General features: G+C 37.1%; 1 protein-coding gene across 4 annotated transcripts in view; it reads right to left on the bottom strand.

Annotated features, from left to right (window-relative positions):
• Positions 1-12301, bottom strand: part of USP9X (ubiquitin specific peptidase 9 X-linked) — a 129091-nt gene that overhangs the window by 40594 nt on the left and 76196 nt on the right. For all 4 annotated transcript variants that reach the window (XM_043570871.1, XM_043570872.1, XM_043570873.1 and 1 more), the window contains exons 21-25: positions 11123-11243; positions 3359-3489; positions 2897-3175; positions 787-912; positions 375-500 (exon numbers count right to left, since the gene is read on the bottom strand). In XM_043570871.1, coding sequence (XP_043426806.1) covers positions 375-500; positions 787-912; positions 2897-3175; positions 3359-3489; positions 11123-11243 — 783 coding nt within the window. The remainder of the gene's footprint in view (positions 1-374; positions 501-786; positions 913-2896; positions 3176-3358; positions 3490-11122; positions 11244-12301) is intronic.

Below are 12301 nucleotides of genomic sequence, written 5' to 3'. Positions count from 1 at the left end.
AAGCACCAGGATACCACAGCTGACAGTTACCTAAACGAATACTTAGGACAGAAACATTAGGACAGAAAGATGAAAGAAGAATGGAGAGAATGGGAAAAAACACATTCAACACAAGATTATTATATCTCACCTTAGTGAGAAGTAGAAAAGGTTTCTTATTTTAAAAAAGCAGCCTCATGGCAGGATTCTGAAGTACTTTATTTCAAAAGTAAAATTTTACTGTATTCTCATCTTACCTATAGCTACCCTCTAATTTTCAGCCATTAAGATGCAAATGATTGCATTTTTAAAGGTAGCAGATGTAATAATTTGGGCCTTGTGCACAATTAAACAACACTTATTTAAAAGGAAAACATTTTTGAGATAATTCTTACCTTCTCATAAATTTTAGTGATTTCCTCATTTGGGCTAAATACTAGCTGTAGGGCCCCACACCCTGATGCCCAGATAATTTTCTGAATAGCTCTAATTACACAAATATCAGGCATATATCTTGAAGCCTGCAAGACAATAAATAATAAAAAACATACATGCATTTGTCAAAATTGAATTACATACTTTAAGGATGCTGTTTATTGTACATGAAGAGGATTCTAACTGGAAAGTACTAACATTGATATTAGATAAAATTCATATTATGGGAACTCTAGAGTGAGACAGTGACTAAAGTGGGCCTAGGAAAACTGAGCCCTAAATTGTGATAAGGGTTATTTCTTAAACAGAGGGTCAAAACTGGGAAGAAACAAACCTTGCAGGATTTCAGAGCTTAAAAACTTTAATACTAACCTCATCAGATATTTGCTGAGCAAGACGAATTGACACATTTCTAAGCATGCATTCAGATGATGGATTAGGAATGCTCTGAAGGGCACTTTGTAGCACCACAGCTTGATCATGAGTAACTTGGTTGACCTGAAAAAACAGAACCATTTTACCTGGGAAGTAAGTTGTGCAGAGCTCCCACCCATCACCACTCCCTCAAGATGACCCCCCTTCCATATATACATACACACTGGAGAACCACAGGGATTTACACAAAAAGTCCGTCTTGCAAACAGTGTGGGCTTCCACTTTTTCTTGTGCTTAGTGCTACATGTCCCACTGCAAACGCCCATTCTAGCTCAATTCAACTTGTATCTCTACATCTGGGCTCAGTGTAACTTGTAGAGGTAAGTGATAAACTGAAGTGATGGTTCCACAACCCTATCTAGAGGCTCAATAAATTACTCCATGTCTCTTACGTGCATGCTCCTGGGAGACCCTGCTCCCATTTCCCCTGGTCATCATTTATCTTCTTTGAAAAGGAGAAACATTAAGGAATTTTCGTAACAGAATAAAATTACCAATGTATGAAAGGTACCACTGTTCTATTTAATAGTATAACCAAGTTTTTAAACCTATAAAAAAACCTCGTACTTATTAGCCAGGCCATTCTGACTGCCTTTCAAGTTAACTCCTTTTCTCTATGTTGTAGGAAATACTTAGTATTTAAGACATGTCTGTTTTACTAAGTTTGCCTTTATCTCTTTAATAAACTGTGTGTTCCTTGAGATTAGAGACTATTATTTATAAACTTTTGTATCTACAGTGGCATATTTTCTGAATAAATATTGGAGAAAAGTGAAAGAGGAAAGCATGTAATCACTTTCTGCGTACTTCATAAGCACCTGTGTGTGAAGGACCATGGTTTGAATCTGTTTATCTTGATATAGAAGCACTATTTTTTATCCCAACCAACATGGGACCCTAAAAACCAATATAAACTTAGGCCATTTGTTTTTCTTTACTGTTTTAATGTAAAACTTCTTACATATACAAGAGGGGAGAGAACAGTATTATAAACTCTCACATACTCACAGCCCAGCTTCGATAATTATGAAAGAAGGACCAAGAGTGTTTTATCTAGCCACTCCCTCTCACTTTCCAATCCCTCCAACACCAGAATTATTTTGAAGCAAATCCTGGATATCATATAGTTTCATCTGTAATATATCAGCAATTATTTTTTTAAATGCTTATTTTGAGAGAGAATGAGTAGGGGAGGGGCAGAGAGAGAGGGAGAGAGAATCCCAAGCACACTCCATGCTCAGCACAGAGCCCAACACCAGGCTGGATTTCATGAACCATGAGATCATGACCTGAGCCAAAGTCAAGAGTCAGAGGCTCAAGGGTCTGAGCTACCCAGGTGCTCCTCAGCAATTATTAAAAACAAAAAGGGAGGGCACTTCCTTTAAAACATAACCACAATATCATTATCACACCTAAAACAATTATAAATGCTATTTTCATGATATATATTATTCAGTATCACAGATTTATCATATTACTGATCTAATCAACATTCCAATTCCCTGATTAAGACCTAAGCCATTTACAAAAGAGAGAATCTATATTCCTGAAGCTTTTATCTTCTTTGGCCACTTATGATGAATACAGAAAACCTCAAATTTTAGTCAGAATGAAGTGGAGCAAGGATACCACCAAGGAAAGACAGATTAAGAATAAGCTCAGACCTGAAGGTTAAGCTTATCAAGATGGGAAGAAAGGCTGGCCACAGGCTAAGCCAATTACAATTTTCTTATTACAAAATGTATCTTCATATATCTGCTAGCTACAAATTAATAAGAGATTCATATGCAGTTTTTATCAGGTTTAAAATAGCTGAAAGTCAAAAAAAAGTTTAAAGGAACAGGGAGGAATTGTCCTCTTAAAATTAGAGGATAGTCAGTAAAAAGCACTTTCACTTTCAATACAAATATCATTTAATAGAAGAAAACCTTTAAAATAGGGTACCACTGGAAAGGAACTTGAAACATTCTGAATCACCTCTGAACTCAAACTTTAAAAATTACTATTACTATTACTATAAATAAGACATTTTTAAAAAGTCTATTACCGATGTCATGGGATTCACGCCTTCTACACCTGGCTGACAAGCTTCTGCCACAGCTCGAACGTGGCCATAGCCAATGGCAGTTAGCAACAGTTTGGCTATTTTAAGAGCATTGAGGTAAGCACCCCTTCGAGTTTCCATATCTGCATTTGGTAGGAAGTTATTTCTGGTTAGCATGCTCAGGACAAGGGGTAGGCCACCACTTTTTAAGAAGTGAAACTGAAAATCAGAGGAATCATCAGCCAGAGGTGCACCAGCAGGCATTAACAAGGCATAGACTACCTGGAAAAAGAAAAGAACTATATTAAAAGGGTTTAAAAAGATATTTTCCCTATCATCATTGTGAAGAAATTCTTGACCATTCGAAAAAATTTTCATTATAAATTTTATCCACGTTCTTCACAATACCATGTAAAAGGTCAAGTTCAAAGAACATGAAGTAAATTCAAAAGGGAAAAAACTAACCTCTGTTAGGTATAGCACTTGTGAGGCTGAAGGACCAAAGAAAAGCGAGTCAAGAGATGGACTAAGGCTGCTTTCTCCAAGTTTGGCATGGTCTAAACAAATAGCTCTTAATTTTTCTATTGTTGTGCTATCTGTAAGAAAACAGGAGATATAGTCTAAAAACATAATTCATGCATTCATAGTACTTCACTTTTGATATTTTGAAGACTACTTTAATATGGCATAACAATCAATTCATTGAATTACAGACTCATACTTCTCAAGAAATAGCCAGATCTGGATTAAAAAATAAGAATAAACATTACAATGAACCAGGACTCTCTAATCAGTCAACCCAAACATGAGGCAGTCTCCACTAAAAGATCTCAAATCAACATGCCTCTTCAGCCAGTGGAAACCTAAAAAATACAGTACACTTCAAAAGGAAGTAATTCTTATTGAAAAGAACAAGATAAAAAATGAGAAGCCCTTCATTCCAACTTCTCTATTATTAACCTTTATGACACTATGCGCTAACTGGTTTATTTTCCTGAAAGGGGCCTAGTGGTTACCTTAGAAACTGAACTTTAACAGGAAAGATGGGAAGAAAAAAAAAGGAACATAGGGACCCTCCACCTAACACAACTTCACCTTTATGAAAAGAGGCAAAAAGCAAAAATAGCACTCAGTGTTTATTCTGCAGAGAACTGTTAAAGAGGCAGCACACAGCCCTGAGCAGCGAGAGTGGCCACGCCAAGCTCCTTCCCTGGGAACTACACTCAGCATCTCAGCATCAAGCTGCCAGAGCTTCGAGCTGCCTCTGTGAGTGAGCATCTATGCTCTTTCTTAATTTGTGCATCTGTTAAGATATGCCCTTAGGTATCAGAAAAGCCTAAGAGGTTAACTGGAAACACTCAAAAATTTTTCCACATAAATGGTAAATGCCTCTTTGCTTTATACCAGTTTTGGCTTATAAAAGGTTTCATAGGAACACTCTACTTTGGAGTAGCAGGAGAAACCTGTAGTGATTAATGTTCACCTCAAAGCAAGCACAGCTTTTTTTTTTTCCCTTCATCGTATTAAAATAAAAGTTTCTTTTAAGTCATAGTGAAAAGACAGTTAAAAAAAAAAAATCCCATGATACAATTTGGCATTAGCTACCAAACATTCACACTTAAGAATAGTCCATCAACTTTAGAAAGTACTTTACTGTTTGCAAATTTTTATATAAATTCTAGTGAATATACAGTGTAATATTGGTTCCAAGAGCAGAATTTAGTGATTTATCACTTACATACAACATCCAGTGCTCATCCCAACAAGTGTCCATCTTAATGCCCATCACCCATTGAGCCCACCCCTCACCCACCTCCCTCCATCAACAGTTTGTTCTATCATTAAGAGTCTCTGGTTTGCTAAGAAGTACTCTGTTGATCAAATTATCTCCCAAGTAATTAAATGCGCTATGATTAAAACACCACTTGGTAAGATTGCTTTAAAAAAATTAAAAGCTTTTTTGAAGAATAAAGATATATTACTATAATTTCCATAGGCTAGAAATAAATAGTAAAAAAAAAAATCTTCAGTTTGTTTTACAACTGATGGTTTTCCCTTTTCTGAAGAGATACTGACATATAATGTAACTAAAATATTAACTTATCATCAAACATCTGTGAATAGCTTCTCAGGTCATTAAATAGTCATCCCCTGTATTATTTTTAAAGATTTATTAAAAAAAAATATTATTTAGTTATTTGGTGACAGAGAGAGCAAGCAAGCAAGCGTGAGCAGGGAAGGGAGAGAGAGAGGGAGAGGGAGGGAGAGAGGGGGGGAGGGGGGAGGGAGAGGGAGAGGGAATCCCAAGAAGGCTCTGCATTGTTAGTGCAGAGCCTGATGCAGGGCTCGAACCCACAAACTGTGAGATCATGACCTGAGCCGAGATCGGGAGTTGGAAGCTTAACTGACTGAGCCACCCAGGTGCCCCTTCCCCTGTATTATTTTAATTGGTGAGTAAAATGACATTGTGTCATTTTACCAGTTGCATATTATTAGGCATTTAGGTTGTTTCCAATACATATTTTTTTAAACACTCAAGATCCTAGCAGCTAAATCTTGCAATTATTTATTTCATCAGGAAAAAATCCTGCAAGCAGAATCACCAACGTCCAAGACCTCTGCATATATCATCAAATTGCTTTCTAAAAAACAAATTCATATGCTGTATGAGAATGTCTTGCTTGGTTTAAAAATATTGAGTGAAGGATGAAGGCAAAAGGGAGTAGGAGGAAAAACAAGCTAAGAAAAAGCAGTGAATACTAAGCAAATCATTTAATGTTGCATTATGTTATTCACCTGTGCTATGTAAACCAAATGATCATTAGTGGCTATTCCAACTATAGCATTCTTCAATCTAAATGATCTCAGATGCCCAATGATATGCAAAGCTCATTTCACACAACATGGAAAACGGAGAAAAATTTAAACCATCCACAATCTTGTCATCCAGATATAGTTAAGAGTTTAGTTTATTCCCTTGTCTTTCAAAAAGATACCTAAACCTAATCAATTATATGTTGCAGTGGATTATTAAAATGTATAGAAAACGCACAGTAACACAGAGTTATAACAGTATAAATGCCAACCGCCTGCATGTGAAACCTAGAAGTGTCGTTTAAGCTACGTGTCCCTAGTCTAGTAACTTAATAGCTGGGTCTCGGTTTCCTCATCTTTACAATATAGATTAAAAATAGTTAATAGCTTCATAGGGATGTTGTGAGGCTTCAATGAGCTAATAAATATGAAGTGCTTATAATGGATTCTGACGTATTTTAAGATATTAATTAGACCAAACTAGTGGGAAAAAGGAAGCACTGAATAGGAAAAGCAACTCATTGTGCTTGGTAAAGCTGTATACATTTTAACCACCTAGTATGAAGGAAGAATCTGTTTTCCTGGTGCATGTAGGGAAAGGACACAGGAACTCCTGAGTACAGTCTAAATTACAAGAGATTAAATTACCTACACAGAGAAGACTGGACAACATTCTAAGTTTAACAGCAACCCATACCGGAGGCACCGGACTTCAGGCAGATTCAGAATGAATGAAGAGAGGTAAAGTTGATGGCTTGGAAAAAAGCTATTAATTCCATCTTGGTGTTCTCCCCCTTTAAAATATATGCAGCAAGTGTGTACAAACACTAAATGATTATCTGCTTCCTTTCTTGAAGGAGAGCACGTGCACAAGCAGGTGTGTATGTGCATGTAGCAACCATAGTCACAGTGAGTTTAACATTTTGTTGAATACTCATTTAGTATCAGTCATTAGGCAATAGGTTTTCCATATGCCACTCATATAATCCCTGTAATCCCATGAAATAGTTATTAGCCCAGTTACATAAATAAGGAAGTTTTGAAAGACAAAGAAAACATGTTGAAGGCATGGAATAGCAACTTGAATCAGAACTTGAACGCAAGTCCATCTGTGTCCAAAGCCTGATTTGTCTACTGTAATATGAATATGAAAAGGTCTACTGGCCTTTTCAAATTTAGGTACTATACTTTGAAATATGAAAAAAGCACTCTTGCTTGAACTTCTGGCAAGAGCTCACTCTATGTGGTGGCATTATGCGCAAATCAGGAGATCGGAGATTCTAAGGTGTTTTCAAGTACGCTGTGAAGGAGGACTCTGCATACATAAAGCAACAGTAACTGTTACTCAAACACTAGTAAATAAGACAATACAAATCCTAAATAATACAACAGGTAAGGGTTAAGGATTAAATTAAATGGTTGAGAGAAGCTTTAGATAAGAACCTAAATACTTGAACTGATTCTGTCCCATAGGAGTCAGAAAAGAAGACGGGAAATGTCAACATGATGTTTGCTTTAGAAAAAGGAGATAATGGTAACACAAAGCAGTTTTAAAAATTACCTGGGACAATTATTGAACTGTTTTTATCAGCAATGAATCCACAAACCACACCACAAAGAGAATGATTACAAAATATACAATATCAAAAGGACATACAAATAGGAGATGAAGAAACATTAGAAAGATATGAACAAATCATTGAAGGTATAGAGGAGATGGGAGACAGATAATCTGGCTTCGATGAACCAGGAAGCACTTGTGAGGGGAAGAGGGAGGGGAAGAGGGTACTTAGTAAGTTAATGCCCCCACTGAATCCTAGAAAAGCTAAGAATGTGAAAACAATAGGTAGTTGGGAAAGTACCAAACAAAAGTTGCTGAAGTCTGCATACATAAGCCATGCCCCAACCCAACAACAAATTGATGAAAGTGGGAAGAAAACAGCTTGGAAATGTAGAGACAGATACAAATATGAAATGGTGAGAGACCAAGAAGCTGGAGTAGGACCAGTATGAACCCGTGTTTTTTCCTAATAGAGACAGACACAGAAACTGACAGAGATGTGCATTAACTTCCTCAATTTAATGAAAAGGCCTAGAAACAAGATACCCCAGTATTGAACACAATTTAGTTCTCAGATTTTGTTCCTAAATATCCTCCATCATCACTGAAAGGAGAAATGGCTGACTACAGGGCTAGGATAAAGTACTAGATGAGCTGCAAACATCTTTTACCAGAAAGTAATAACATACTGAAATAATGATGAGGCTATAGAACAAGGCATTAGGTCCATCCACTGACCACATCTGGGACAACTGCACATCAAAATCAGTTATGATTAAAACAGCTATAACCCAACAGGGTTATATAAACATATAAAACACAACAAATGGGGTTCTACTTTGCCAACCAATAAACGAAGAAAGAAAGATCAAGTAAAACAAAATCACCATGTTGTAACCATCACAGGAAGAACGGATTCAGGCAATCATCACAAAGAATGGTGAAACGAGTCAAAGTTTGATGAGGAAAAAGTTACAGGGTCTCAAAACATCTCTCCAAAAAAGGGAAAAATAACTTTACATTGGAGAAACCTGACAGGTATCAATTAAGTGATCTTGGATAATGTCACCAATAAAGGACAAATGGACATGTGCCTCCTGATAGAATGCTCTTAGAAAGACAGAGCATCACATAAGTGGTACTCTGACAAAATGTACAACCTGTATATAACCATCAGTAAACAGACAAAACCCCAAACAGACACATTCAACACCACTACTGATCCATGCTTTTCAAAACCGTCTAAGTCATAAAAGACAAAGACTGAGAAACTGCTCCAGATTAAAGATACCAATGAATGATACAATGTAAGAACCTGAATTGGACCCTCAACCAGAAAACACTGTTGTAAGGTTGATTATTGGGAAAATGTGTGTAAGGTCTGTAAATTATAATAAATTATCAGTGCTATATATTTTCTGATTTTGATTAATACTGTGGTAGTATTAAGAGAATGTCGTTCTTAGAAAGCAATACGTATTCAGGGATAAAAAGATACGGTATCTACAACTTGTTCTCCAAAGGAGATCATCAATCTCTGATGCAGATGAGAGAGAGAGATGTAACAACTATAGCAAAATGTTAACTATTGAATCTGGGGAAGGGAAGATTGTACTATTCTTTGTAAGTCTGAAGTTATTTCAATAAGAATAACAGGTTTTTTAAATGCTTATTTATTAAGAAATTTTTTTTCAATGTTCTGAAAGAGAAACAAGAGTATGAGTGGGAGAGGGGCAGAGGCAGAGAGAGGAGGCAGCACAGAATCGGAAGCAGGCTCCAGGCTCTGAGCTGTCAGCACAGAGCCCGAAGCGGGGCTTGAACTCATGAATGCTGAGACCACGACCTGAGCCAAATTCAGAAGCTTAACCGACTGAGCCAACCAGGTACCCCTTTAATGTTTATTTTTGAGGGGAGGGAGGGGCAAAGATAGAGGGGGACAGAGGATCTGAGGTGGGCTGTGCGTGGACAGCAGAGAACCTAATGCGGGGCTTGAACTCACTAACTGTGATATCGTGACCTGAGCTGAAGTTGGATGCTTAACCAACTGAGCCACCAAGAGGCCCCAGAAAAAAAGTTTTTAATAGGAAAAAGGGACTCTACAAAAAGCAGAGACAAGCAGGGAACAGAATAATGTATCTATCAGTAATAGCTTTCAGGGTAGTAAGTACAGTCTGTTAAGTTGTAACACTTCTTTCTAAAACCCCAATTAGCTCACATTCAAATGGCAAACAAAAGGGTGTCAGTATGATGTGAAAGGTAAGCTTGCTCATACGTGATTTCTCCCAATGAGCCAGTATAGCAGGAGAAGAAGTGTAACTTTTAAGAACAACCAAAACCAAAACCAAAACCAAACCCAAACCCAACTAACCAAAAACCCCTTGGCCTGGCAGCTGTGCAGGACGAAGCCCTTTTAACTTTTTAGGAAAATGAAAAGTGAGCACCTTCCCCGGTACACTCCCGGCCTTTCACGACTCTAGGCAGGCTTTACTTTGTTCTGTGCCCACTTTAATGGTAGCTCATCTGTCTCTGAGCTCCACTTCCATCTTTATTATAATCTCAGCACTATCAACTCATCAATTTCTATTGGTCCCATGTCTTTTATGAAGACTCTTGAGGCAGTCTTCAGCCATACTCAACTACCTGGTGGGCTGTTCAAGTTATCTCTGAAGATACTAATTATTTTTACTCGTGCTATTTAAACTCTATGTGACAGGGCTGCCTAGTCTAGGATATTACAGCCCAAGCAGGGTGAGGAAGACATTCATGGGGGAGGCGAGAAAAAAAAATAAGAAAAAATCAAGAAAGGCCCAAGATATAGCAACCTGAGAATAGGGATCCTGCCAGAGAAAGAAACAACCACATACGAGGAGGAGGAAGACGAGGAAGAGGAAAAGCTCTAGAAAACAGTGAAACCTAACAGATTATATAATGCAAATAATAATGGGAACTTATTTTGAGAAGTTACTGGAAGATATGTGGGATGAACTAGTAATAGGTGTACAGAAAATTAAGAAAACGAAAAGGGGAAATCATTAAATCCAGGAACAAAGTTGTCAGTAATCCAGGCAAACTACTTTTCACCAAATGTAAATCTACATTTTAGTGTCCTAGTTAGTGGGGGGCTCGACCATGTGACCCTGAGATCAAGAGTTGCATACTCTCTCAAATGAGCCAGCCAGATGCTCCTTTAGTGTCAATTTTAGATAAGAATTTAAGCAAAAATGGGGAGGATGTGAGAATAAAGTTTTCATCTCCGTAAAAAACTCAGTAGGTACCCAAAATTGACACATACAGTTTAAGAGATTTATAGACAGAATAGCAATATCCACATACAAGAAAAGAGTCGCACGTTAAAGTGGTTGTCTCTAAGGAATAAAAAAGGAGCAGTGCCACAGAAGACACATGGCCCATAGTACAGTGCAGAGGTCAGCACATTTTTTCTGTAAAGAGCCAGATAGTAAATACTTAAGGCTTTGCAGGCCATAGCATGTTGGCCACAACTACTGAGCTCTACGGTTTTAAAACAAAAGCAGCCACAGATAGTATATAAGCGAATGGGCATGGCTGTACACTGATAGAAGTTTGCTTAGAACACTAAAATGTAAATTTCATACAATTTACATAAGCTATAAAATGGTATTCTCCTAATTTTCTCCCCCCACCTATTTAAAAATGTAAAAACCATCCTTGGCTCCTGGGCTGTACAAAAGCAGGCAGTGGGCTGTATTATGCCGTTTCCTGACATGGCATTCTATACCACAAAGTATGTTCCATCTAGAAACAGAATTTATTAATATACATTATTGTCCAGCATGTACTTCACGAACATTATACATATAAAAAAAAATTCTTACCTGGCGGCATAAGTTTCATAAGTACTCTTGCTCCATCTCTAAGAGGCGGCATATTTAGGCTGCTACCTAAGTCTGCAACTTGCCAAAGGAAAGAGATGTATCTGGGATGTAGTGACATAATCTAGAATACACAACACAAAATATTGACCTATAAATTATACGTCCCCCAATAAAAGAACCCCCAAATAAATTAATTTCCAGTTTTGTTTATTTCATTTCTACTCTCTAAAAAGGCCTGCCTTACCCATCTTCCCGCCTGTATAAATCCTTCACAATGCAGACTGAATATATTACCCAAGCCATCTTCGGTAATTTCTGTGTGACAGCTCTTTTACTATTTTGTTACATTATTTCTCTCATACCTACAAGTTAGACTCTATACATACAAAAGGCTGTCATGCCTGCTAATAAATTCCTAATTCAATTGTTGTAGGGAGCCAATTCTGACACTGGAGTGGCTGGGTATCACCATAGCCATTAAAATTCTCTTGGGGAGGGGAAGTAAGAGAGGAATCAGGGTTTCTTAACATACGAGATATGTAACTGACTTGAGAAAGATTGTAGACATTTTCCTACAGAAACAGTTGTGAACAAAGGGTTCGTTTCTGTGGTACAAATACAAAATACAGTGGTAGTTTTCTAAGTTTATACATTCAATAGTTATAATTACGCTGTATAATAGTAAACATATTATTGTATCTAAAGGGAAAAAAATTTTTTTTAAGGTTTACTTAATTTTGAGAGCGCAACCATGAGTGGGAGGAGGAGGGGAGAGAGATCTATTCTGAAGCCGATAGTTCACTATACAGTTCTTTGATATTTTGCTTCATTAAACTAAGCTTCTCAACAAAAAAGAACTATTCTGTATATAGCTAGAGCCCTTGAGCAACATGGGTTTAAACTGCACAGGTTCACTTCACAGATTTTTTTTTCCCAAGATGTACAGTAAATGTTTTCTCTTTATGATTTTCTTAACATTTTCTTTTCTGTAGCTTATTGCAAAAATACAGTATATAATACATACATTCAGTATAAAACAGTGAAAACACAATAAACAATACCTGTAACATACAAAATAACATGTTCATCAACTGTTCATGTTACTGGTAAGGCCTCCAGTCAGCACTAGGCTATGAATATGTGCGTTTTGGGGGAGTTTTTAAGTTATATGTGAATTTT

This window comes from Prionailurus bengalensis, chromosome X (genome assembly GCF_016509475.1).
Source record: "Prionailurus bengalensis isolate Pbe53 chromosome X, Fcat_Pben_1.1_paternal_pri, whole genome shotgun sequence".
Taxonomy (NCBI): domain Eukaryota; kingdom Metazoa; phylum Chordata; class Mammalia; order Carnivora; family Felidae; genus Prionailurus; species Prionailurus bengalensis.
The sequence above is the reverse complement of the archived record's forward strand: the minus strand, read 5'-3'. Positions and strand labels throughout refer to the sequence as shown.